Source organism: Mus caroli, unplaced genomic scaffold (genome assembly GCF_978045245.1).
Source record: "Mus caroli unplaced genomic scaffold, Mus_caroli_1 scaffold_2, whole genome shotgun sequence".
NCBI lineage: Eukaryota > Metazoa > Chordata > Mammalia > Rodentia > Muridae > Mus > Mus caroli.
Window position 1 is genome coordinate 175,231,560 of NW_028227257.1, and position 25,509 is coordinate 175,257,068.

Sequence of the window (25,509 nt, forward strand, 5' to 3'; positions counted from 1 at the left end):
TTCAGGATTCACACCAGTCTTTGTTGACCCAGGTCTGTTTTGAAATGTTCTAGGTTATTCCACAGAAACTGAGGGTTTTCCCCACTTCCAAGGTCAGTGTGCATCCCCTGGAGTGATGTCTGAACTTGCCCTTTTGGATGACTATGTGTGCAGTCCATAGTGTTCTCTCTCTCTCTCTCTCTGTGTGTGTGTGTGTGTGTGTGTGTGTGTGTGTGTGTGTGTGTGTGTGCTTAACTGACTGTTTGACTTCCTAGTTATTTATGGAATGATTCCTACTCAAAGAAACAGAAAGGGGAATGTGTATCTCTCTGGTCCACTTTATGTTCAAAGGCTCAAGAATATAGTGAAGCACAGTAGCAAATTTTCTTGTTTTGGGGGAAAAAAGCCACTCATTAGCCTTTCAGGAATGAAGCTGCTGTATCTGTCAATTATGTATTCAGTGCGACCAAACAATCTTTGTGTTGCCTGCTGGCTTTGATGCCTGGATTCTGGTGAATGAAGCTCTTAATTTATACACAGAGCTCTGGCATACACAGAGTTAAAACACTTCCCAGTTTCTTAGCCTCTGTTCTCTGCATCTATGGTCCAGGGTGAGGCTGAGGGTCTTGACCTTGTCACTCTTTCTAAGGACAAGAGGAGAGGAACAGATGAATCCAACTGTGAATGCAGTGTCCCAGAAAAGAGAGGCAAAAATCCTTTTGAGCACACTGACCTGTTCAAATCTCAGTCCTCTGGGATGCTTTGCTGATAGTTGATAGTGAACCGTGCTGTGAGATTGGTTTTGCTTTTACATACACACACACACACACACACACACACACACACACACACACACACACATCTATATATGAAATCACATGTCACTGAGTTGCTTAAAATCTTCCCAGTTTTTAAGATGGTAATTAGGAGATCCAATGCCAGGCTTGAGTGCATGCAAACAAGCTCTCTCTAGAAGACACAGCACACCAGTGCAAAAACATGCCTAGATAACATAACTTGTCGGAGAGGATTATTTCTTCCCAGTCAGTCTGCAGGAGCCCTTTTCTGTACTATTCAGCATTTGAGAGGAGAAAGGGAGAGAGAGGGAGAGAGGGAGAGAGAGAGAGAGAGAGAGAGAGAGAGAGAGAGAGAGAGAGAGAGAGAGAGAGAAAGGAGAGGGGGCGCATTAGTGAATAGCGACTGTGGCATTGATGTTTGAGCGCACTTCTGAACTGGCTTTTGTTGAGACTATCAGTGTAGAAAGCATGCGCTGTCCCAAATCCGCTGTTACTATGAGAAATGAGGAGCTGCTTTTAAGGTATGTTGTTGGGTCCTTTGTTTTTAACATAGGCTTTTCTAGTTCTGAGAGCTGGTGGAGACGCCAATCTTGCCCTGAATCAAGCAGCTTCCTTATCTTAGAAGAGAAAGAGAGAGAAAAAAGAATCTAAACAGAGAGGGAAATGAAATTGAGACCAAGAGATTGGGAGGGAGAGCGAGCGAGCCAGGGAGAGAAAGGAGAAGGACTGCTGTGAGGGAGTTGTGTGTGTACTAGTTGTCTTTTGAAAGCAGACCATGTATTTGCTCCCCGCTACCTATGAGCAGCCAGTGGATGTTTTAAGGGTTCCGAATCTGGCTGGTGGTTCGTCTTTTCCTTTGCAATGTCTAAGCCTGTTTCATTATTATGCACTCTGCATGGAATAATCACCGAAAAAGGAGCTGAGGAGACTCCATATTAGACTTGCGTTCCAAATACCACTCTAATCTGGACTTAGACACCTAAATAGTCCTCTCGTGTTATCAGGTTTGGATCACTTTATCCTGCTTGCCAAAATGTGTACCTGTTTGGAGACCTCTGTTCATGCATGGCGTCCTGGGTCCTCTTGTGCGGGAAAGCAGATACCTGCTTCCTGCATGGGTGATGGGGTTCTATCATAGACCGAGAAGGAGGCACCGCTGACCTTTTGGGAAGCAGAGAGAGAATTATGATAGAATTGGCATCCTGCTTTTAAAAATGCAGTCTTTTGTTTATTTGCTAGCAGACATTGTAGCACTGAATACATCTTTGGGTCTGACAATGGGACCGGTGGAACAATGGAGCTGTCAAACTAGCTTAATGCATGTCTGGGGCTGGTTTTCTGTTTGTTTGTTTTTTCCAGCACCCCCTTTTATCTCCTATAATCTGGTTGTGTGGACTATCAGAGGGAAGCTTTGGGGCTGCTTATTTGTGGTTTTATGCTTTTAAAATTTTATTATCTGATGTTCTCGGAGCTTTTTGCATTTTGCAGTTATGTTGGCTGGATTAAGTTAGAGATTTATGGCTTGCCTCTCTGTTAACTACAGAAAGAAAACTTATTGATTGAGGATGCTTGTAATACTATTATCATTGTGGCAAATGCCTTGTTGATCAGACCTGCTTCTACTGTATTTACCGCTGAGGGTTTTAAATGCTCCCTTTTTTTGGACCCAGGGAATGTAGCATAAAAGGGAAGTTATGAAGGACATACTTAATGCTCAAGTAATCAGTGTTCCTAGTTTTTAGCCTCCCCTTTGGCATCCACAGATAAGCAGTTTAGAAATCCAAGAATAAGAACTTTTTGCCTTTCCAATTTTGGTCACCAACTATTGTTCTGTTACTTTGTTAAGTGAAAGGTTTCGATGGAATATATTGATCTTTGATTTGATGTTTATATTCTTACAAACTGCATTTCTATGCAAGGCAAGTATTTCACGTGTATTCAGATGCCCTTCATTTTATAAGGTAAACATTGGTTTCTAAGGTGAAAATACTGTAGGAGAGAATATGGAAAAATCTGGTTCAAACTTCTCAAATGCTGAAACCATTTTTATTCCACACTAGATGTAAAAGAACTGAAATTAAAATAATAAGTAATAGATTTACATGAAAATCCTCTTTTTAAGGTTGATGTCTATAAAGAATATATATTTATAATGTTTTAGTGTTTTTGCTTAATGAACCGCTTGTGCCAGATCAATATTATGAGATATGTATTAGTAAGTTCATAGACTAAAACCGAGATCCCAATATGAGAAACAAAAGGGGAGTTGTTTCAATGAATAAAATAAAAGATAAAATTGGTTTCAAATATTTCCTGATAGAGTTTGGTACAAATTGGGGATGTCCCTCATCAATAAGGAAGGACATACATGTATTATTTATAAAAACACAAGTATGAAGTACTAATTATTCCTTAGATTCAGAGACAAATTTTAATTTTTTTCAATTTAAGTTGAAATATTATTAAATACTTATTGTATAATTATTTACCTAAATGTTATCGGCTAACCAGAATTGCCTTTGCAAGTTGAGATTTCCTACCGGTAATATTTCCAGAGCTTAGGTACACCCAAAGCATATGTGTGTGGTGTAATAATATTCTTCAAGTTATCCATTGTGAATAGAGTGGGTTTTAAAGGCATGCTTGTTATGTTCTCTCGGTTCCAATGGGATCTGAACTGCTCCTTGCTTTGGGTATGCCAATAATTGCTTTCAGGATGAGCTCATAAAAGGTAATGGGTAAGGCTTCATATCCGAGGCTAACCAACTGTTACCAACACACCCCAGTTCTGCTTTCACGGAAAAAAAATTCATTCTAAAACACAGGTTGCAAATCAGTGTGTGTGTGTGTGTGTGTGTGTGTGTGTGTGTGTGTGTGTGTGTGGTCTAAGAAAAAAGGAGTCTTCCATGCTTGCTAGATGCTTGTCAGGAACTCATTTAAATAAAGAAGTCACTCGGAGACCACCGTGTTGGATTTTTTTCTTAAATTGGTAATTATTTAACTGTGATACATTCACTTAAATTTCTGATTGCTCATCATTAGTTAGGCTGGACACAGGGGGATTTCACTTGTCCACTCTTCTCTGGTGTTCTCATGCATCACCAGTTTCCAGATTTGGGGGTCCCATACCCCTCTCCCACCCACCATACAATTCCAGCATCCAGTATACAGAACAGTGTGTTTTTTTCTCTATGCTCATAGAAAAAGTATAATGCTGGGAGTTGGCAAACGTGCCTGCTTTTATTTTTACAAAAGTAACAGGATAATGTAGTGTGCAGCATACTATAAACTCGGTAATGCAATGGTTCTCCTGGACGCTGACCTACACAAGTGTAGAAACAAGATTTAATTCTAACCTGAGACCTGAAGACAATCCATAGGCAAATATTCAAACTGGCAAAATGGTCTCTTTCATTAGAGAATAACAACTGCATCTCAAGCCCCTTTATAAAGCAGGGGCCTCGGGAATATTTACATAAATGTGTTCAGCAGACCACAGACCAAGATCTATAACCTCCCACGTATTAAAAATTCTTTTCTTTGCAAGGATGGAACCTGACAAACATTTCTTTATTGGCTCTTTTTTTTTTTTTTTTTTAATGTGACTAGATAAAATTGCAAGATGTCCTTGGGGGGCTGGAAAGATGACAAAGAGTGTTTGACTAATATTCATATCTAGAACTTTATAGCAACTGTGAATTGTGCTTGAGTACCTGGGAAGTCATTCAAAGAGTGAATCAATACTAATTATTGTAATCAGGGGGGTTAATTAGGTGAAAATGTGGTTGATGGAAAGTTCATTGCTCACAGCCCTGGAAGCCCCCAGGTTGATAGGAGGAAAGAGAATTAGAGAAGGGAGCTGAGGATGATAGCACCAGCTCTCCTAAAGAAAAACACAACTGGATTTTCTTTCATTATGCTAGTGGTGAAATTAGGAGGGCCAGCCTTATTGTTATGTAGATGTTTGAGTGATAGTGTGAACAGAATGGGTTTGCCTAGCAGCCCCTCTGCCCTGTGCCATTTCTCTATCCTTCTTAACACTGTACCAAGTTCAAGTCCTGTTAGTGACAGCCGTGTCCTCTTGACTCATGTCTTCCGGCCTTCACCGACATTCTTTATTTTGATAATTCCCGAGGGCCTCTGGCCAGGCAGAGATGGTTCTTTCTCATCTCCTGAAACTACAGCTTGCCTCGTTAATTACTGGACTTGCTAGTTTTCTGAGATACGGTGGTGACTTCTTTTAGTCTGTAGAGAAGACGAGGCTGGGGTGGTATGAAATCAATTATAATTTTGTGGCTTTTTGCTCAGCTGACATTAGGAAGAGGCTGTTAGAAAAAAAAAAAAGGTTGTGTGAGGATAGGGGGATGAGAAGCCTTAGGTTGTAGCCAGCTCAGAACAGAAATAAAGTATCAAAGAACCAGGGTGGTTTTGCAATACACTGCACAAACAACAAAGGGGAACTCTGTGTGTTTGTGTTTGTGTGTGTGTGTGTGTGTGTGTGTGTGTGTGTGCGCGCGCGCACGCATGGTACGTGTTGGGTTCCACTCAACTAGGAGTTGCCACTGGTGGATTCTGATGAAATACAAGGTCTACTTTGTTCCCCAGTACACCTTCACACATCATAGAAAGTCATGATTACAAATTATCAATTATCACATACGGGTATGCTCATCTTTCCCACAGTTTTCCTCTTGTGACCCACCTAGCACATTTCCTTGTATGCCAAAATAAAGTCAACAGGAAATGGCATCCGCAGAGGGAGGATGGACCAGAGTGACATGTATCATGAGGACAGTTTGAGCTTCTACTACTCCAGCCCACTAATCACTGACTACACAGGGTCAGGATGAATCACTGGAGTTTATAAAGCATCACTACTGGCATGCCTCCAAGGAACAAAAAAAAAAAAAAAAACTAAAAAAATCAGAATTTACTTGTAAAATTATTCCATTCCATGAAGTTTGTTGCGGTAGCACATAGGACCCTGTAAAGTGCTGGTGCACTTTTGAGACTCATCGGTAAGAATTCTGAATAGAGGTGACACTGGCTTCTATCAGGGAAGTGAGTGGCCTCTGTGTATAAACCTAACTGCATGTTTCACCTGCCTGGAAAGCCATCCATGTTGGTCCTATAAGAGCCATAGGTCCTACACCTTTTTATCATTCCTTGTTCTTTGAATACCATTTCAAGCCCCCAGAATATCATCCTTTCTTCATAGACAGTATCCTATCTCTTCTCTTTGGGTTAGGCTTCAGGCTTCAGACATATCACTGAAACTTTAATTCTAGAAGATTAATGTTGTCTTTCTTCTCAACTGCCACTTTTGGTTTCTGACAAAGATTGGGGTATGAGATGTTATTATAGAAAGCATGCAGTTAAGACTTAGCTTAGACTTGACGTTCTATTAAGTGCTTATATTCATATCGTCTAATGTAATTCTCATACATATCAAAGTGGTCATGATAGTTGTTCCAGTTTTAAAGATGGAAAGCTGAAACTGGAAATAATAAAGTCACATACCTAAAGTCATAGCTTTCATCGTGAAAAGCACTATAACTCAGAGCTCAGCTAAATTCCTTCCCTGGGTAGTGGCAAATACAACAATTTAATATTTGCTTCTCTCTCTCTCTCTCTCTCTCTCTCTCTCTCTCTCTCTCTCTCTCTCTCTCTTCTGTTACTGTGAATTGAATCTAGCATTTTGAACCACTGAACACTTATCTAACAATCTGTACACTCCACCACAACCCTCTGAGACAGAATCTCACTAAGTTGCCAAGGACGGCCTTGAATTCACTCTGTAGCCCAGGCCTGATCCTCCCAACTCAGTCCATAGAGTGGGATCCCAGGGCTATGCCACCATGCTCAGTGAGATTTGCCATTTTGAAAAGTAATTGTTTGTATTGTTTTTAATTATGTCTATGGTGTATCTAGGCATGTTCATGTGAGAGAGTTATGGGGATATGTAGTGTGATTTTGTATTGAATACCTGGGAGCTGGAGTTACCGATGGTTGTAAGCCCCACAAATAGGGTGCTGGGAACTGAGCTCTGGTTCTCTGCATGAGTAGTACGTGATCTTAACCACCGAGCCAGGTACTTGCCATCTTAAAACCTATGTAGCAGCTTTCCCACAGAAGCCTTTGATTGGAAGTTGCTTCTTTCTATTGTCATTGGTCCATTCATCAGTGGACTGCCCATTCAAGGGCTCATCAAGATGCTGGTCATAGCTAACGGTTTTAACTGCTCTATCCTTCCTGGATCACAGTTTGTTTGTTTGTTTTGTTTTTTAACTTCACTTATTTTTCAGTGTTAATTTTTGGAAGGGCGTAGGACTTATGATCCAGAAGAAATAAAAACTGGTGATAATAAAGGAAGGATTAAGGGAATAAGGAAGGAAATTATTTGAAACATCACAACATCACAGCTTCTGTGTTCTCACTTGCTTACCTTAGAGTTCATAAGGTCTTTGTTTTAGTGTTAGACAGGATCTCCACATACAACCCATGCTGGCCACAAACTCCACATCCTCCTGCCCCCACTTTCCATGTGCTGGGATCTATAGGAGTAGACCAACCACACTTGGCATTCAAGAAGTCTAAGAAGAAAGTATGCCATGCTCACTTCTCTTAGACTTTCAGCTATACAACAGAAACATCTATATGATGTTGGAAAGAACAGTAGAGACATTCAAAGCTCCATGGATTTAAAATGTTAATTTAAAAAATGTCATATTACAGTTATAACCAATCAAACAACAATCAAATGTCTTTAATAAAAGACATTTCTTGACCATCAAATAGCTCCAAAACTCTTGGGGAGAAAAGAAAACTCTATCTGGAGAAGGATCAGTGGTCAAATGCACACTGACAGACACTGAACTTGGCTTTGAAGGATGTACAAGGTGGAATTAAAGCAGTGGGTAAAGAAGATGTCTATCTTTGTTATTAAAACCAAGAAAACAAACTCCCAAGCTTACCCACTCGCCATCCTTAGTTCCCAAGGTCTCACTTCCTCCTTCCTTGCCATATTCCTATAAAACAGGGCAAACATGGCTGTGGGCTGTTACTCTTAAGGGAGCATTGAGAGATTAGGGATTAGGTAACAGCTTTGCACTCCACAATAGAGATAAAGAGAAGCTATAACACCTTATACTCACCCTGGATAGTTAGACAATGTCCATAAAATGGCAAAATTCCCATGAAGATCTATGAGGAAGAAAGGAAATTTCCTCTAGTAGACTTAGTAGGAATTAGCATCAAAAGTAAATTTAAATAGGCATTTGGGATCTTTAAAAACCTCTCTTATAGATTAAAAGTAGTTTCAGATATGAGGTATTATTATAGGAAGAATTTTTCCTGATCTCAATACCTTGATATATTTTCAACCTACGTGTGACTTTAATAGCTCAGTTATATAATTGCTATAGTAATAATTAGGTTGGCACATTATATGCCTTATCTGAGGATCAATGGCAAGCTTTGAATTGTGAGCCATTCTTCTCTACTAAGAAGTAATGACCATAGGTAAGAAGAAAGTCTAGTTGATTAATCACAATGTTAAATGACTTGTTCTGGAGTCAATCAATGCTTTGACAAAATGAAATTGAGAATCCAACAGGTTTCGTTCTTAAATCTCATGATCCTTTTACTCAGTTCAAAATTATCATTGCCCTAAAGGGTCTGACCTGTAAACTCGAAGTCAGATGTTTCCTGATCTTAAGAGCCCAGTCTCTTTGATGGTGATCAGTTATCACTGGAAGTAAGTACTTTATTTTTACAGAAACTCAACCTTTTAGTCTCTTAATCCTCAATCTTCTTCCAGTTGTATTTGCTCATGAAAAACAAACGAACAAAAACAGAGAATAGCTTTGGACAAATGAAGCCGATTGTCTTTTTCGTTGAAAATTCTGATTCCGGATAAGATCCATCTCAGTCAACCCCAGGCCTAAAGCTTACCACATCCATTTGTTGATTTCTTTTTATTCCCCGCCCACCTGTTCCTGCTCTCTCAGCGACCTCATGTTATGCAGGCAACTGGGTCCTCCAGCTGTTGCTGCTCAGCTGCTGTAGTTTGTCAAGCAGCAATTTCTCCCTTTTAAAAATCTGACAACTTGGAAGAGAGTCAGATAACTTCCTGTGGATTAGGGGACGCGTTTGATGGGCTAGGTTGTTGATGGGTGGATTGCAAGGGAATTAGAAACGTCACTCTGATAAGTATACATTTTGTTCCTGGCGCCAGTCTGGCACCAAATAAGGGCGCTAGTATCATTTGACAAATCTCAGCAACTTCCAAAAGGGTTGTGGAACATTCCTTCCAAAGGCTGCCCCCATCCCCGCCACTGTCTTCCGTGCTAGACAGGGAAGCCTTTTTTCTTCTTCCTACCCTTTCCCCAGACTTCTTTGAAATGTTCACATCCTATCTTCTTGCTTTGTGGTACACAATCTCTCATCCTACCCCTCCTTCCTTCTGGCAATGTCTGGAAAGAAATCCTGCCGCTCCCTATAGAGACAGCTGTTGCTACTTCAGAAACCAGCCATGGTCAAGGCAAGTGACATTTGATTTCTGGTAGAAATAAATAACCCTCGGCCAACTCCTCACTTCACTTTGGTAGCCATCCCCGCCGCCTCAGACACACAGCTGTTGAGGAGGGTGAGACTCCGTCTGGCTCCCATTTGAAAGACAGAAAGAAAAAGTGGTGGGTGGGGCAGAGAAAGGAAGAGAAGGCTGAGCAAGAAAAATTAAGGGCTTGCAGGAGTGGGCTAATGGAGAAAGGAGAAAAGGGAAAGGCCAGGTTAGTGAGGGAAACGAGGCAATGGCTGGCCTCTGGGTCTGAAAGACCCAGAATATCAACGTTCTCTGCCCTTGGAATGGAAGCTCCTGACAGCCCTGGAGGGGCATCTCATTTTCCACTTCGAAGGTAGGTATACAAAGAACAGCTTCCGTTGAAGAGCCTCTTCAGAAGGAAGACAAATTCACCATGCTGTATTTTGGCTCTATTAAAAACAAATGGGGGGGAGGGCTAACAACACCACATGACTGCACAATGCCAGTAGAAGCTGTTCTCTAAGGAGATAGACTAGTTAATATCCCTTTAAAAAAAAAATCCCATAACAGGGCCTACATTTCTTGCTCCAAATGGCTCTGAGCACACTGGGCTTGCTTTTATTTGGTTTTGTTTGTTTGTTTGTTTTTTGTTTTTTGTTGTTTTTAACTGAAACAACTATGTTAATAAAAATTGAATCCAAAAGTGTGATAGGGAAAAGATATTTTGGCCTTTGGTTTGTGTTGAGTAGCCAATAGCGAGGAAAGTAAAAAAAAAAAATACTCTTAAAAATGGGATTTTGGAGTCCAGTGAACAACACAAACACATCTTTTTAAAATTTAAAAGCACTGATGGCCAGTGCTTTTAAAGGTACAATTATGTGGGAAGCTAAGAACAGGATTAATAAAATACAGAAATTTGTCTCAAGCCATATAAAGTTATCTGCAGACAAAAACAAAACTTCTTTTATTATGAACATTAATGAGCTGTCAGGTCTCAGTTTCAAATGCAAGTATCCATTTTGCAAAAACCAACAACAACAAGAAGAAAAACTTGAAAGATTCATAGCCAGTGGAATGTATTCCGGTTCTGTGAGTGGGTGGAAGGAAGAGGACTCTTCCATTTCAAGGAATGCACACTTTACGTGAGATGCGTTATTAGCACCCTGTTTTATAGAGGGAGGGTTGCTTTTAACCCTGGTGATAATTCAGTGCTCAGACAATGGCCACTGGACACAACAGTATGGGATGCTGAGGAGGGAAAGTGGAGCTGAAACAGCACAGCGCAAGGCCTGCCTTGGAAAGCCGCATGTAAAATGAGGTCATTCAGAAACTTTCCCTTCAAGTGCTTCCAATTCTTGAATTGCCTTTTGTTTGGGAAATGAATAGCAAGTTGATTAAAAAAAGGAGACAATTAGGGGAGGTAGGGGGATGGGGCAGAGACGAGCTTAAGGTTTTGTTCCAGTGGAGCTAAAACTACGAGGAAACTTCATTGTTCCTATGCCTGGTCCCTAGGGATGTCTGCACAAGGTGGTACCACCAACTAGTTCTTGTCCACCAGAGAGAGATCCCACTAATGTCCCCTTTCATCGCTCTCGATAAGATCGTTGGCTTTAAAAATCGCTCTTCCTTAAACCCGAGTGTTCAATTGTGGCCCGGTGAAGCTGTGGTCTGCCGGTTAATTGGAACTGCCCACACGTGATACCTGACGGCTCACTGCTCTATGGAGGTTTAAAAAGGAGCTTTGTTGAGTTGTTCTGGGGGTGATTGTGGGAGTAGGTGGGTTTTTCCCCTCTTGGCCAAAGTGGTAAAAAGAGAAATTGAAGCTTTTCATCCAAAGCTCTTTAGCTGTGTATTTTTATTTTTTACGTTTAAGTTGATTTTCAGAAGTGGACAACGTGGTGTGATTATAGAAGCTGAACAGACATTAGAAACCAACGCTGTCATTGGGCGACTTATGAATTCCTGGCAAGTGGGGGAGGACGAACATCTCGCCTCCCCTGCTGCTTCTCCATCAGGTGCCTATGCAGCCACGCCATCGTCTGTGTATTTGCCAGCCAGAGTGTTTAAACCCAGCTACACTCTGTGAGCTTTTCCAGGTTCACATCACCATATTCCATGTAGTGTGGTTCTATTTTATTTTTGACCCTCGTTTTGCTTCTAACTTCAAATGGCAAACGCAAATGTGCTTTGAAAAGCATGCTACACAGTAGTTGTTAAATAAGGCAATAACCTATGCACTTGTAATTCTCTGCCTATGACCTACTTACATCCTCCTTCACCCTCCTTATAGTATGATTAAAAGCTGCTTTGAATCCACTATTGCCTCAAGGGATTTGAGGCTAGAATTTAACAAACTGCTGAGAAGGCTTAAGTCAGTAAGAGGGCTTCCCTACAGCTTCCTCTAACTAATTCACATGCAATTAAAGAGAAAATAAATATTTTACAAGTGTGTATGTCGATGAAGCATTTCTGCCTTATAGGATATAGGTACACACAGAGCTTTATTTCTGTAGCTGATGCTTTTCTGTGTGGTTGTGTTTGTTTTGGAGGCTGGCTCTGTTCGTTCGGTCTCAAATTTACTATCTGGCCAACTCGTTCTATGCATTCAGGATTTATGTAAATAGTGTATGATAGTCTAGAATTGTCAAGATTTGTCTTCAGTTATCCAGCTAACTACGTCAGTAAGATAATTTCAAAATTAGTTGGCAATGGCTTGATAAGGAGTAGAAACACATTAGAATTTAGAGGAAATGCTTGGGTATGGTTTTGATCTAATAGTTCATTTTTGATGCAATTGTCTGTCAAGTGATTCTAAGCTGGGACCTGACTCCTCCAGAAAGGCAATATTTAAAACATGAAAGCTAATCACCGCTCACTCCCATCTTCCAACCTTGCAGCCAGGAGGCTAGAAGCCAGTTGAAGAAGGAAGTTCTAGTTCATTCCAGTTGTTTGTGTGGATTGAACTGAATGGCACAGGCCTGTCACTCCATATTGCTCACTGATTTATCTGGATTTACAATTTTGTCTTATAATCTCCAAGGACAGTGCTCACTGTCACACAGAGACTGGTGAGGAAAATGTGAATCTTTTCTTTCTATCATGTCTGATAAATTTAACAATTGTTTACTTAGTTATTTAACCATTTAGCTACCATAATCCAGGCCTGCCTTCATTTGTGAGGGAAAACCCAAGTCCTTAGTGCAATATTCTGCTTTCTTTAGAATAACAACAGAGTAGAGTAGATATAAAATTTCAAATAAAACCATAAATTTATATACATCCGATGTCAGTGTTAGTATGTGTATACATGCATATTCTTAAGTGTATACATATACATTACCTCAAAGTTCAAACCATGTCATTTGAAGATAGAATTAAAAAAGATTTTACCTCAAAGAGTAAACTATAGTTTCTGGTATGTCATTTACAATGTTTACTTAGAACAGAAATTTAAAGATACATGTGGCTACACTGAAAAGTTTGCTTTCACCCAAACAGCCAAACAACAAGGACAATAAGCCCCGTTATAAACTACTTTTCTTGAAAACTTTTGCTAAGCATCTGTTCACTTTTCTCTCAATTACTCTTAGTACCCCTTACCACAAATCCTAAATTCCTAAATAATAGGAAATGGCAATTTTGCGTTGCACTCTTCTTTTTGAAAGCAATGGCATCTGTGACAGTTCGTCATTTTAAGGCCCTTTTCTTTCTCAGTGTTTAAGTAGATACCACCAAAGGCTGCACGGTTGTCCTCCAGTGTGTCACTCGGGCCACTGCGCCCAAAGACAGTTACTTCCTCTGGAGCAGATAGACGGCAGCACCCCAGGGGCGGCCGGCCCAGCCTCACCCTGGGGTGGGGACGCGGAGGTCGCGTGCGATGCCGGTCCCCAGCCGCTTCGCTCTCCGAGTGGCCGTGGGAACCGGGCGGCGAGCCGGCCAGGGCGACCGCAGCTCGGCGCGCCGGGCTCGTGGGGCCGTGCGCAGAGGCCGGGGCGGGCCGGGCGAGCGGGGCGGGCGGGCGGGCGGGCCCGCAGGGGTTAAGCGTGGAGCGGCCGCCCCGGGAGCTCCGCCCCCGCCCGCCGCACCTGGCGCTCGGCAGCCAGGCCGCCCCGGCGCCGGCTCGCGGAGGGGATTGGTGGAGCGCGCGAGGGAGAGAATGTGACAAGTGCCCGCTTCGGCGGCCGCCCGGGGAGGCCGCGCGCACCTGTCCCTGCCTGTCTCGCGCCGCCCGCGGCCGCTCGGACGCGCGCACAGCCCCCCGCCGCCGCCGCTGCTGCCGCCGCCGCCTCCGCTACCGCCGCCGCCGCCGCCGCTGCGTGCGCCGAGAACATGACTTCTGCCTTCAAGCTGGATTTCCTCCCGGACATGATGGTCGAGGGCCGCCTGCTCGTTGCTGACAGAATGTGAGTGGCCGAGGGCCCGAGGGGGCCGCGCGGCCGAGAGTGGGGCGTCGTCTCCTCAGAGGCAGCGGCCGCCTCCCCTCCGCGTCTTCTCTTCAGAGGACGCGGCTGGGACGGCGCAGGGCCGAGCGGGGCGAGCGGGAGAGCGGGGTGAGCGGCCAGCCTTCCCGGGGCGCGCCGGCGTGGGGCTGGCGGGACAGGACCCGCGAGAGGTCGCGCGGCGTCCCGGGCCCCCGAGCTGGGCGCGGCGTCCTGCGGGCGGACCGGCCGGCGGGGCGCGGGGCGCGGGGCGCGGGGCGCGGGGTCCGGGGCGGGGCGGGGCGGGCGCGTGCTGCCTTGCAAGCTCGTGCCTTTGGAAATGCGGGGTGGCCCGGCGGAACAGCCCTGGCTCTCGCACTCATTCCTGAGATGGGAGAGGAGGACGAGCGAGAGAAAGAGAGAGGAGGAGGATAATTACACACCCTTAAGGGCTTTAAAACTAGCCAGGTGTACTCGCGTGTGGAAATTAGAGGTAATTTTTACGTAATCGGGATGGTTTTGTCTGATAGGTAGTCTGTGATTTAATAATTAATGTGATTCTGGTGGTTTTACGTGTCGTCAAACTAGGATCGAGTGGTTATTGGGACAAGTAGAGGGCTGAGATCCGCGAGGAAAGGAAACTATATGTAATTTTTTATCTGGCTGGTCTGTCTTCGTAGGGAAGTTTCTCTCTCTTCTCAGGGCTCTCAGTGGGATCCACTTGTATTTCAGGCATGTTATGTAAAGAAACCCTAAATAGAAAAGAGATTGCTAGAGCAAGATGGGAAAGTCTGTGTCCTCCTGAGACATGGGATGTATGTAATTCTCTTGTCAAGTGAGGCATTTGATAATGTATCAGATTTAGTGGGGGAGGGTGCTGCCGTTGGTTAAATGATGTACAAATTTTTCCTGCTGTCTCCGCTGTGAGACTTCACATCCATATGCTTTCTGGCACCCTATGTTACTCTTCCAGGCTTTATGACCCATTTCCCTGGCAGCTAACTTTCCCCTGTAATACTAGATTCTTTTACTGGTATGCTAAGTATTATGAGTTGAGACTCTTGAGAAACTCCACAATGGTCAGTTATTGACGCCCAAGAATTTAAAAAAAAATCAAGTGGGAGATAAGGATAATAGAATCTGTTAGATATATATTGTCTTTTCAGTCGATGTTAGGGCTGCTAACTTGAGTGGACTCAGGCTCACTCTCTCAGAGTTAATCAGATAACAAATTAAAATGTCGAATCCCCTTTTGGCACTTTCCTCTGAAAAATTAATCATGGTTAGTAATATTCTCATGATGGTTTTAAGAGATCTCTATCCTGTCCTCCTCTTAAAATCCAAATCTTACACACACACACACATACACACACAAATCTCTGTCTGCACATGAGTTACTTTGCAAGTCTTCCCTGGTTTTCTATGGTTTTATCTGATAGGTAGTGTGATGTTCTAGAATGTTAGGGGTGAATCAGGGCGTGAGATTAATGATTAGAAATTTATGGTCACCTGCTACATAAGTGACATAATATATCTAACTAGTGGATGTTCTATGAATTTAAAGCATTAATGACCTCCGAAAGATGTAGTCTCTTGTCAATTAAATTATGGATTATGAAAATTTAATTCCTCCTTTTCATTTGGTAGATGAATGTGGTTTGTTCAGACTCTTAGCTCTGAAAAGAGCCTTTGTATCTCAGCCATGGAGCTTTGGGTTTTTTTCTTTTTCTAAATATGAATCTTAATATGACTTCTACCCCACTTTTCTTCCAAAAGTTCATGATTTCCAAACGATAGCCTTTGGAGTCAATCCCAGACTGTTTCAGTGTTTGACAGCTATTGCTTAAATGAACTAAGAAAAAGGAAATTTGCAAACGATCCCGTTCTTATTTGTTTTCAAGATAACTGTTGTACATCTCCCCTGTCCTGGGAACACTGAGACATATTTTCCACACGAGTGTGTGATTAAGTCATGTTAGAGATTGTGTTTGGGGGCCAGAGGTATATGAATGAGATCATAACTTTTAAAATGCTTGAAACCCACCTAGGCGGTGTATTTTATAGCCATATTTGGACACAGAAGAAGATAGCTGTGTGGATTTATTGTTTGGGGGACTGGTTGCCATGGGTGGTATATTACCATGTGGCCTAAAATGGTGTCTGTTAGATATTGGCCTGTTCATAAAAGGAGTTTAAATAAAGCATAGGAGCTTTTCTGGTGTTGATTTTCTAAAGCAGAACATATTTTCTCAATGGCGTTTTCCCACAGGAATATATTAGATAAGTTTGCAAGATGTAATATGTTTGAGTCCTCCAGGCAGATGAACAAATAGCTTTTGAGATGAATTATTACGCTTGATGGCCCCATGAGCCATCCAGTGTTTAAAGAGCCCAGATCATTTAAGGCTCTGTAGTGATATAGAATTGCTGTAACATATGCTTCAAATTTTTGGGATTTTAAACATTCAGTAAAAAAACTGTAAAAGGAAATAAGCATTTGAAATAATATTGGCTGTTAGAGTTTTATTTTTGTGTTATAATACACTCATAGCAAAGTGTAATGAAAATAGGAACTGATTTTTAAATTCTGTTTTAAACTGGGGCATTTGGTTTTTATTGAGAATGGCAATGAGTGTTTCCTCTTTGTTTTATTTCATTAATGATACATTTAGAGAGTCTCTTATCTTTTGCTTTTCTTTTTTTAACAGAACCAATATATAAAGGCTTAGAAATAAGAAACTACAGGTGAAAATGTAGCTTGAAAATTATTAATATCAGTCTTTAGATTTACAGTTAGAAGGCTAAGAAATTACTGATAAAATGAAATCCATTTTTTTCACATTCAGTAAGTAGTCGTAAAGAAAATAAGCCATCCTGATTGAAATAAACTTGGGAAGTTCATCTGCTTGTTGATAACAGGCAAAAACATTATTTATCAGTGTATGAGTCCACTGAAAGGCACTCCTTGGGTCATCGTTGTTAACATTAAACCTCTTACAGGGCAGTAGGACTGGCCCCCCGGAGGCAAAGTCATTGTTTCTGCAAAAGTAAAAAAATGCACGGCTACTGTGTACCAGGGAGCCTGATTTATATGATCTCTAGTCATCATGGTGGGTCTAAAGGTTACGTAGTGTTCCTGTTGTACAGAAGATGCTTAACAACCAAAGTTGTATCATATAAGAATAATGTGTCACCTGTTTAGGATCGCTATACATGATCTTGTTTCTGATTCAAACTCAGATTACTGCATATGTTTATTAACTAATTGACTAATGAGAATATACACTAAACTTTTTAAAGTTTACCAGCAAGATGAAGATGAAAAGCATTTTGGAACTTTCTCCCCACCTTTTGTATGGCTTTTAAAGTTTATGTGGAAAATGACAAGATTACGGACATTTATTCCCCAGCTCCATAATGGTCATGAAGGGAGGCTAAGATGAAGCTCTGACAGAAGAGCTGCTCATGTAGACCGCTCTTTCCTGGAGACTTTCAGAGCACATCGTGGTGGGCTTTTCAGTTAACAGTGCTGACTTCACTACCAGCTGCCTGCCTTCTGACACTAAAAGCTCTTGCCACGGAGCTTCGGGAGTGGGGATGTTATCTTTGATCTGGGCAGAGGTATTACTGTAATTGCTAAGTCTTGCTATTTAATTGTGATGTGCTGCATTGAGATTGCTCCAGCATTTGTTGATGAGATGCAGTGAACTAGGAAAACAAGAGCCTTGAAAGACAAGATAAAAAGGAGATAGGATTTTCAGATATGCACCTAGTAATTAAGATTTCATGGGATGATGCTTTCTACCTTGGAGTGTGTTTTCCTCCTCTAACAGTTATAATAACACTAGCTGGCCTTTGAAGAATGAAGTCTTTTTATTTTACATAAATCACCAAACTTTTAATTTCTTTTTAACCGTGTGTGTATGATTTTACTTTCAAGTTAACACTCATTCAGTTCCTACAAAACAGGTAATGTTTTGATATGCTAAATCTGTCACACATGAGTGTGCATACAAGTAGCACATGTTAAGTACAAATATTGTGCAGAAATTGAAGGTAGTGTTTATAACAGAGATCTGAGGTCACTATAAGGAATTAAAAAAACAAACAAAAAAACCACACTCTCATAAATGTTCAACAACAATCCATAAGCATCCCTTATTAGCACTTAAATAGGGAATGTTATACGTTCAGCATGTTTTAAGGGGCTAAATTAATAAGTCATTGCTGTGATTTACTTCCAAATTTGAACTTCACCCAAGTTTACAAAGTCATTGTTTCAAACTTATAGTTTTATTGTTGGAAAGCTTTGCTTCTTCAGGGGAGGGACATATTTTTATTCCCTAGGTATGGATTATATCATCACAAAGAGCTAGGTAGTTCTGATCACAATATTTGTTTTACAAAACTACAGAGAGGAAGGCTTTGGAAAACACTAATGGTTTCCGGTTCGTTAGCACCTCTGAGTTCTTGAGCCACCCTGTCTGTCTCCACCATTGCAGAAGTATCAAGTCATATAATAAAGCCACCATCAGTGCTGTGCTACCTGGGTAGTCGTGCAGAAAATGTATTTTTATGTTTTCCTTAAGAAAAAGTGCTTGCTGAGCCTAAGAGAAATGGAGCTGTTGCATTCCTGGAAAAACCTTTGTGGGAAACAAAAACTAATTAGAGCAGTAAATGTGGTGCTCACAGGTAATTGTAAAATAATTATTCCCCTTTAGCATCATCACTGTTTAATTGTGCTATCCAATATCTTCCTGCTCTGAATCCAGATGTGAAGGGAGAGCAGCCTCCTCCTTCTCCTGGGAATGTCTTTTTCATTTAGTGTGAGCCGCACACTCCTCCTAAAGGACTTGTAAAAGACAGAGGAGAACATTTAGGGAGGGTTTGAACAGCTCCTCTCTCCCCGTTTGTCCTCAATCATGACAGAAAGTGATTACTCCAACTATTTCTATAGAAATATGATTCCACTTATGTGGCTGAAATGCCTTCTGCGAGCATGTGGGAGATTTACACGTTTTTTTAGTGCTAACCCAGAGGTTTATGAACATTCTCTTTTATGAACTGCAGATTGTATATTACATTCCATGTTCTTCAGATTAAGAGAGTACTATTTCAGATCAACTGACAATTTAGAATGTGATGATAATAAATATGTAATCCCTTGGCTTTCAGAATGGCGGATGAGTACACATTCAGATTTGGGTTTAATTTTAATTATTTCAGTTAACGAAGGTCTCAGCAAACTCGATAGAGAAGATTGCATACAGCTTTGTTCTAAAAACACAGATTTAGACTCTATTTAGAATAAATTATAACACATCATTTTAGTTGACTCTGTACTGTTCTTTCATTCTTACGTAGCTTTAAGGTCCGATTAATTGAAATAATTTGTACTTCCTTTAGGGCAGCATCAGGGTGGGAGGCGCCATCTGGGTGACCAGGTGACCCAGGTTCCTTTTTGAATAACAATGCTTTTAAAATGAGCTATGTGTAGTGGTTTGATTTTAAGTGTCACTAGTTACAGAAGGGTGTCTCTTCAGTGACATGGACTCGCTCGCTCCCTGACGTAACCCTGGAAACCATGGTTCCCTATTCTAAGAGCTACGTTTTCTGATATTTATTTTTAGGCTTATTTAGGACTGAAAATTTTCACAATGAATTTTACATAGTATTCAGAATGCAGTTAACTTTAGCCAATTTATTTGACGTAAGTTTAGACAGTTTAAAACTTTTTTTTACTATATAGTATAGTCCTTTGTATTTTAATTTTCTATGCTAAGTCCAACATCCTATGATTTTTTTTTACCCTAAAAGACTTAACTTTAATGCTTTTACTTGAGTTCATTAAGTTTTAAAATAATCTTTTCCACTCTCTCCCTATGAAATTTTTGTTTTTCCTTATCTCTTCCTGTAGCAACAAAGTTAGGCCTTAGTTTTCTGATACAAAAAGACTAAGTTGATTCTGAGGGCTAAAAGAGGCAAAAACTTATCTGCTTGGCAGTGGTCAGTAGATATAAAGTGAGTATGTGTGTGTAAATGTATATTTATAAGATTCCATTTTATTGATCAGAATACTTCACTTCCTTGAGACATCTTCCATTGTGACAGAACATACTCTTGCTTGTAGGTCATTACCTTTATAGCTGGATTTTATGTTTTAGGAGTGTTTCACACATTGACCAACCATACACCACACATTATGATTACTGCTATCAAAGGTCTCAGAATTCTCTTAACCTTTGGCCTAGACCACTTTCAGAAAAAAAAGGAAAATCATTTTGATAATTTCATTATATCTTAGTGGGTAAATAGCTGGGCCCTCACCAGTGCAGTGACTTCTTTACCTGTGGGCGGGCTTCAGCTGGAGCTCCAGCTGCCCCACAGGAGATCTGCATTTGCATAGACTGGGCAAAGACTCCTCACAGAAGAGTCATGGCAGTAAGTCCTAACTGTCTCTTTTCTTTCCATGTCTTTAGATCTGATGCTGGCCCGACCGCATCCCTTGCATTGCACTTCTTTGGTGCCGGCATTATTTTATGAGCACTATATATATATCATCAGCCACAGCTTGTAGTTGATGCTGAATGCAGTTCGACTGTTGTGATAGGAATCCAGCACTTAAGCTGAGCATTTGACAACAATGAGCATTACAAGAGAGTGATGAGTCTGTGAGCCCCTAAGAACTCATCAGTGTAAGCAGAGTTAAACACACATGCTGAACCTCAGCTCATTTGTCTTTTTGGAGCTGAAGTAAGGTACTGGGTGTTAGACAACCAAACACGCACTGGGTGCAGACTGATGTTTAGGTTTGTCCTTGAAAAATTTTTTGTTTTTGTTTTTGTTTTTTGAGACAGGGTTTCTCTGTGTAGCCCTGGCTGTCCTGGAACTCACTTTGTAGACAAGGCTGGCCTCGGAACTCAGAAATCTGCCTGCCTCTGCCTCCCAAGTGCTGGGATTAAAGGTGTGCCCCAAATTTTTAGGAGTAAAATAGCAGATAAAGGTAACACAAACAACTTTAAAAAGGGACAGCATTTGGTAGGAAATTGATATATAATTACTTTTTCTGCTTATTTATTTTATTCTTTGCTTTCTTTGTACTTTAGCCTAGACTCAGTGGGGATATAAAAGTCCATCTTTTAAAAAAAGTTTTCCCCGGGCGTGGTGGCGCACGACTTTAATCCCAGCACTCGGGAGGCAGAGGCAGGCGGATTTCTGAGTTCGAGGCCAGCCTGGTCTACAAAGTGAGTTCCAGGACAGCCCGGGCTACACAGAGAAACCCTGTCTCGAAAAACCAAAAAAAATAAAAAAATAAAAAAATAAAAAAAATAAAAAAAGTTTTCTTGATGCCTTTATTATTTTTTCCTTGTACATATCTTTTACTTTACTCTTCTCTGAAGCCCACATGATTTTTGACCTGTTCCTGAATCTCAAAGGGTTGTATGCATGACTGACATAGTCCTCAGAATTGGATTTTTGAGAGACAAGAATCAAAATTCCTATATCAGCCCTGGGACAGCTGCATATTTCTGTGTACAAATCTCTATTTTGATTTCCTGTATTATAGAAGGGGTGTTGAGTTTTTGGGTTGAACATACGGGTAACGTATTTCAAAGTGACTAACTTTATGGACACCATTGTCTTGGCCAGCTATATTTGACTATGCTGCAGCTGTGTTTGCTTTCTTAAAATTGTCACCAGGAGGCCTCCAGCTGCAATCATTCACTAAGTCCGTGCTAGGAGCATCTTTCCTCAGGACTTGCTTTATCTAGTAGATCATCTTTTCAGTGTTAGCTTCTAGAGATAACACATGAACCCTCCAGGAAGCCAGAGTACTACAGGTGCTGTTTGGTGTGGACAATTCTATATCAAAATAATCTCCTAATAGTAATCTTTCTGTTTATTCATAATCATATCTATCAGGATTCTTTCTTTTCACACCATGATTATATTTTATTACCTCCTAGTTCCTCATTTTCTTTCATGTTTGTTTAGATGTTGAGAAATTGTTTACAACATCTGCTGATGGGTGGTATGTCTTTCTCTTCTCAATTACTAAAGCATTTTGGAATGCATCTTTTACTGACTTCTGCTGCCTTAGAAACCTCTAACAGTTTGGATTGGAGCCACAAATCTTTTTATTTGATTGGCATTACCATCAATTTAGTTCTCTTCATAAGAACTTAGAGATTTTTTCCCTTAATATAAAGCACCATATTTCTACAGCCACAGGTGGGTTTCATTTTTAAATAAAAATAACTTCTCTTGTATTGTTTTGGCCATCAGGGATGCTTGCTTTGGTATGGTAGTCTCTAGAGTCTCCAGTCCAGTGTGGCTAGGTATCCTTTATTTCATTTACTACAGGCTCCTGCTGAGTTAAATTTTACTTTGGTTTATGCCAGTATCTTCCAAGTCTCAATTGCCTCACCAGAATTTCTCAACAAGAAAATATGGGTAATAGCTTTTCAACTGTCACACACTTTTATTGTGAGACTAATTTGGAACAAGAATGACAACCTAATATTTTGTAGTTTCATGGTACTTGAAACTGACCACGCATTCTCCTGTTTCTTGGGAGCGTCAAACATAATGGAGCCTCATTATAACTGAGCTGTTAATGCTTTTCATCTCAGAACATTTATATTGTAAAGTCTCAGACAGACAGCCATGCGACAATATTGTTCCCCTATAAACTTTCAGGAAGTGCTCAGTGTCCAGCACAACATTATGGTGAGTGATGTTTTTCATCTTCCTTCCGAATGATGATAGAGAGATATAATGCAGTTTATGTTCTAACTATGACCTTCTGCTCAGACCTCCCATTCTGGGACGAGATAATGCCAAAGCAATGTCTTTATTCAGTATCCTGATATATATATACAGTCTTAAAGCTCATGTCTACACTTCCTGATTGAGCTTGAACTTTCTTAGGATTAAGATAAAAAGACAGGTAAGCAGTGGTAAGTAAGGTTGGCTCTCATCTTGCAGCCCTTGGTTTTAGAAACCCAGCACCTGTGTTGGAATGTGGAAGGGAAGTAGCTCCTGCAACCCCATGGCCTCATTACCGCCCTGGCCACAGCATACCTGAGGAACCCAAAGTGTGGCACAGGCTGAGCCAGTGAGCAGGGGGTGAGCTATTTGATGCATCTAGCTGTTAACCAGCTGCTGGCGGATTCTTTTCTCTTTGTACTTAAGAGAGAACTTCCTCCTTCTCCAGACATTGTTGATAGATACTTAGACTCCTAAGAGATCAGAGTAACTGTCATGTGAACGTTTGATCCTGATGCAACATATCACCTGATTCTTTAAGATCAGTCATGACCATCTTTTCTTCAGAAGCTAAAGCCTTAGAATGTGAACCACTGCCTAGGAATTAGTCTCTCTAGTGGGCCAGGGGAGTCCTTGTCTCTTCTGTGGAGAAGCTCTATAAGCTCTGGAAGTGACCTCACAAACAGTCTCTTGGCTCCTAGAGCAGAGCATTTCCTGTATAAGGTGAGACAGATAAGGGCTTCTGCTCACCTTCTGCCTTTTAAGTTTGTCAGGAAAGCAAAACCAGGGCCCTGGTGGGAAGCTGGCCGATCTTTAGAAAAGGGGGCTAGTCCCTCAGATACTGTTTCCATGTGAAATAATCAGTTCTTTGGAATTAGCACATTTAATCAGTGTCAATGAAGTCTAATTTGCTTTAAAGGCAGATCCTCATTTGGGCCAAGATATTTTTAAAAAGCAACTAAAGTTGGATTATTGACAGCCAAAGAGGTTGTATGCGAGCCATATTAGTTTGCTGCTATATCTTATATATATCTGCTTGGGGCATAATATTTTAAATGCAGATTCATTTCTAGTTCTCTGTTCACTAAAATAACCATATAGACCCAGAAGGAAAAAAAAAAGGTCTATTAGTGTCAACAAAACTCATTCTTTGATGTTTCTTTCTTTGTTTCTGTCAGCAAAACTAATTCTCTGATGTACCTCTTTCTTTCTTTCTCTCTCTCTTTCTCTCTCTCTTTCTTTCTTTCTCTCTTTCTTTCTTTCTTTCTTTCTTCCTTATAACTAATTCTTTAAGGGATCCTTCCTATAGATAAATTTCCAAACTTATTTATGATCTTATTTTTTATTTATTTAGGATACACTATGGTTTAACAATTAGGCTAATGAAATTATCATATTAGTAATGAAAAAATGTTTTGCAGGTTAAGTGACTGAGGTTCAGTAAAGTGAGTGTGCTGTAAAGCCATGCATGTGTTTCCTTTGTGTCTTCCCGAAGCCTGCAGCTTCTGATTGTCTCTCCCTGGAATTTAAACCTAGAGGTTGCTCTAAGACTTTTGAGTTCTTAGCTCTTTTCAAGGCTGAGAACAGGTAGCGTTTCCTGCAAGTGTTGATGACAATGTATGTGGATTTTGAATATTAAATAAATACAATTTCTTTTTTCTTCCTTTTATTGACAATAGATTTTTTTCTCATTTAACATAAACTGATTATAGTTTCTTCCGCCTCTACTGCTCCCACTTCCTCTCCTCTCCACATCTGCTCCCCTTAGCACTCACTAGAGAACAAGCTTCTCAGGTATAATAACAAAGTAAGAAAAAGTAACCCAGGATTGGACAAAACAGACAGAAGGAAAAGAACCCAAGAGAACGCCCAAGAAGTGGACCCACTCATTCACACAGTCAGGAATCCCATAAAGCCCTATCTAAAGTCCTAATGTGAAAGTAAAGGACACGGTGCGGAGATGGGCCGGGCCCTGTGCCTTCTGCTTCACTCTTCCTATGTGCTTTGCTTGTGTGGATTTAGAGACCTTGTTTTCTTGGTGTCCTCCATCCCCTCTGGCTCTCACATTCTTCATGCCTCCTTTTCTGCAGGGGTAAGAGGAATTGATGGAGATATTTCATTTAAAGATAAATGTTCCAAGGTTCTCCCTTTCGTCATAATGTCTAGCAATGGGGTTCCCACCTGCTGCAGGAGGAAGCATCTCTGAATATTGCTGAGCACGGTGGTGATCTATGAGAGCAGCAGAATAGCATTAGAAGGAGTCATTTATTGCTACTCTTTTTTTTTTTAAGACTAGTAGTATTTGGTTTTACCCTGGGTCCATAGACTATTTAGTTTCAGGTTCTTGGTGACCCAGGCAGCATCAGGTATGGGTTTCATATCATACAGTGGACTTTAAATTAAATCAGATAATGGCTGGTTACTCCTGCAGACTTTGTGCCACCATTGTGCTAGCAGTATCTTGCATACAGGACACCATTGTAGATGAAAGGGCTTGTGACTGGGTTGGTGTTTACTTTTCTCTTTAGGTTGTGTGCAGAGCACCTTCCTATTTCACGGTCAATGAGTTGTCTAGGTATTGATTTCAGCAGTGGGCCCTTGCAGTCAGTTGTGAGGAATAAGCTATAGTCTTGGCGACAGCCTGGGTCATGAGGGGATCCCCTTGGGATCCCTTTAGCCAACAACTCAGTTAGATGCAACCTGATTCCAATACTGAAAGCTTCATTTAAAGACAAGAGCTGTCCGGTTGGGACTCTGTCTCCCCCATCTTGGCAGTCTCATTTAGATCCCCTGCATGTATGTATATACTTTAAGAAGCTTCTACCGAATTAGGCTTCTATACTATAAGATGGCCCTTAATTTTAGTTGTTGACTCTCCTTGTATTCCCTCTCTTGTTCCTCTTTCCCATCCCCACCCGATCCTTCCAATCCATCTCCCCCATCTTTTTTTAATGGCTGAGTAGTACTCTATTGTGTAAATGTACCACATTTTCTTTATCCATTC

General features: G+C 41.0%; 1 protein-coding gene across 23 annotated transcripts in view; it reads left to right on the top strand.

The window, feature by feature from the left end:
• The window catches only part of Celf2 (CUGBP Elav-like family member 2), an 856,147-nt gene that overhangs the window by 522,048 nt on the left and 308,590 nt on the right, over window positions 1-25,509 (top strand). For 8 of the 23 annotated variants that reach the window (XM_029471488.2, XM_085835206.1, XM_029471493.2 and 5 more), the window contains exon 1: window positions 1,176-1,297. The exons of 5 other annotated variants lie outside the window; for them this stretch is intronic. In XM_029471488.2, coding sequence (XP_029327348.1) covers window positions 1,191-1,297 — 107 coding nt within the window. In that variant the 5' untranslated portion in view covers window positions 1,176-1,190. Of the gene's footprint in view, window positions 1-1,175; window positions 1,298-1,347; window positions 1,781-13,412; window positions 13,722-13,848; window positions 13,869-14,089; window positions 14,230-25,509 lie in introns of those variants that run through there. 10 more of the 23 variants (XM_029471504.2, XM_085835210.1, XM_029471508.2 and 7 more) reach the window with 5 other exon arrangements.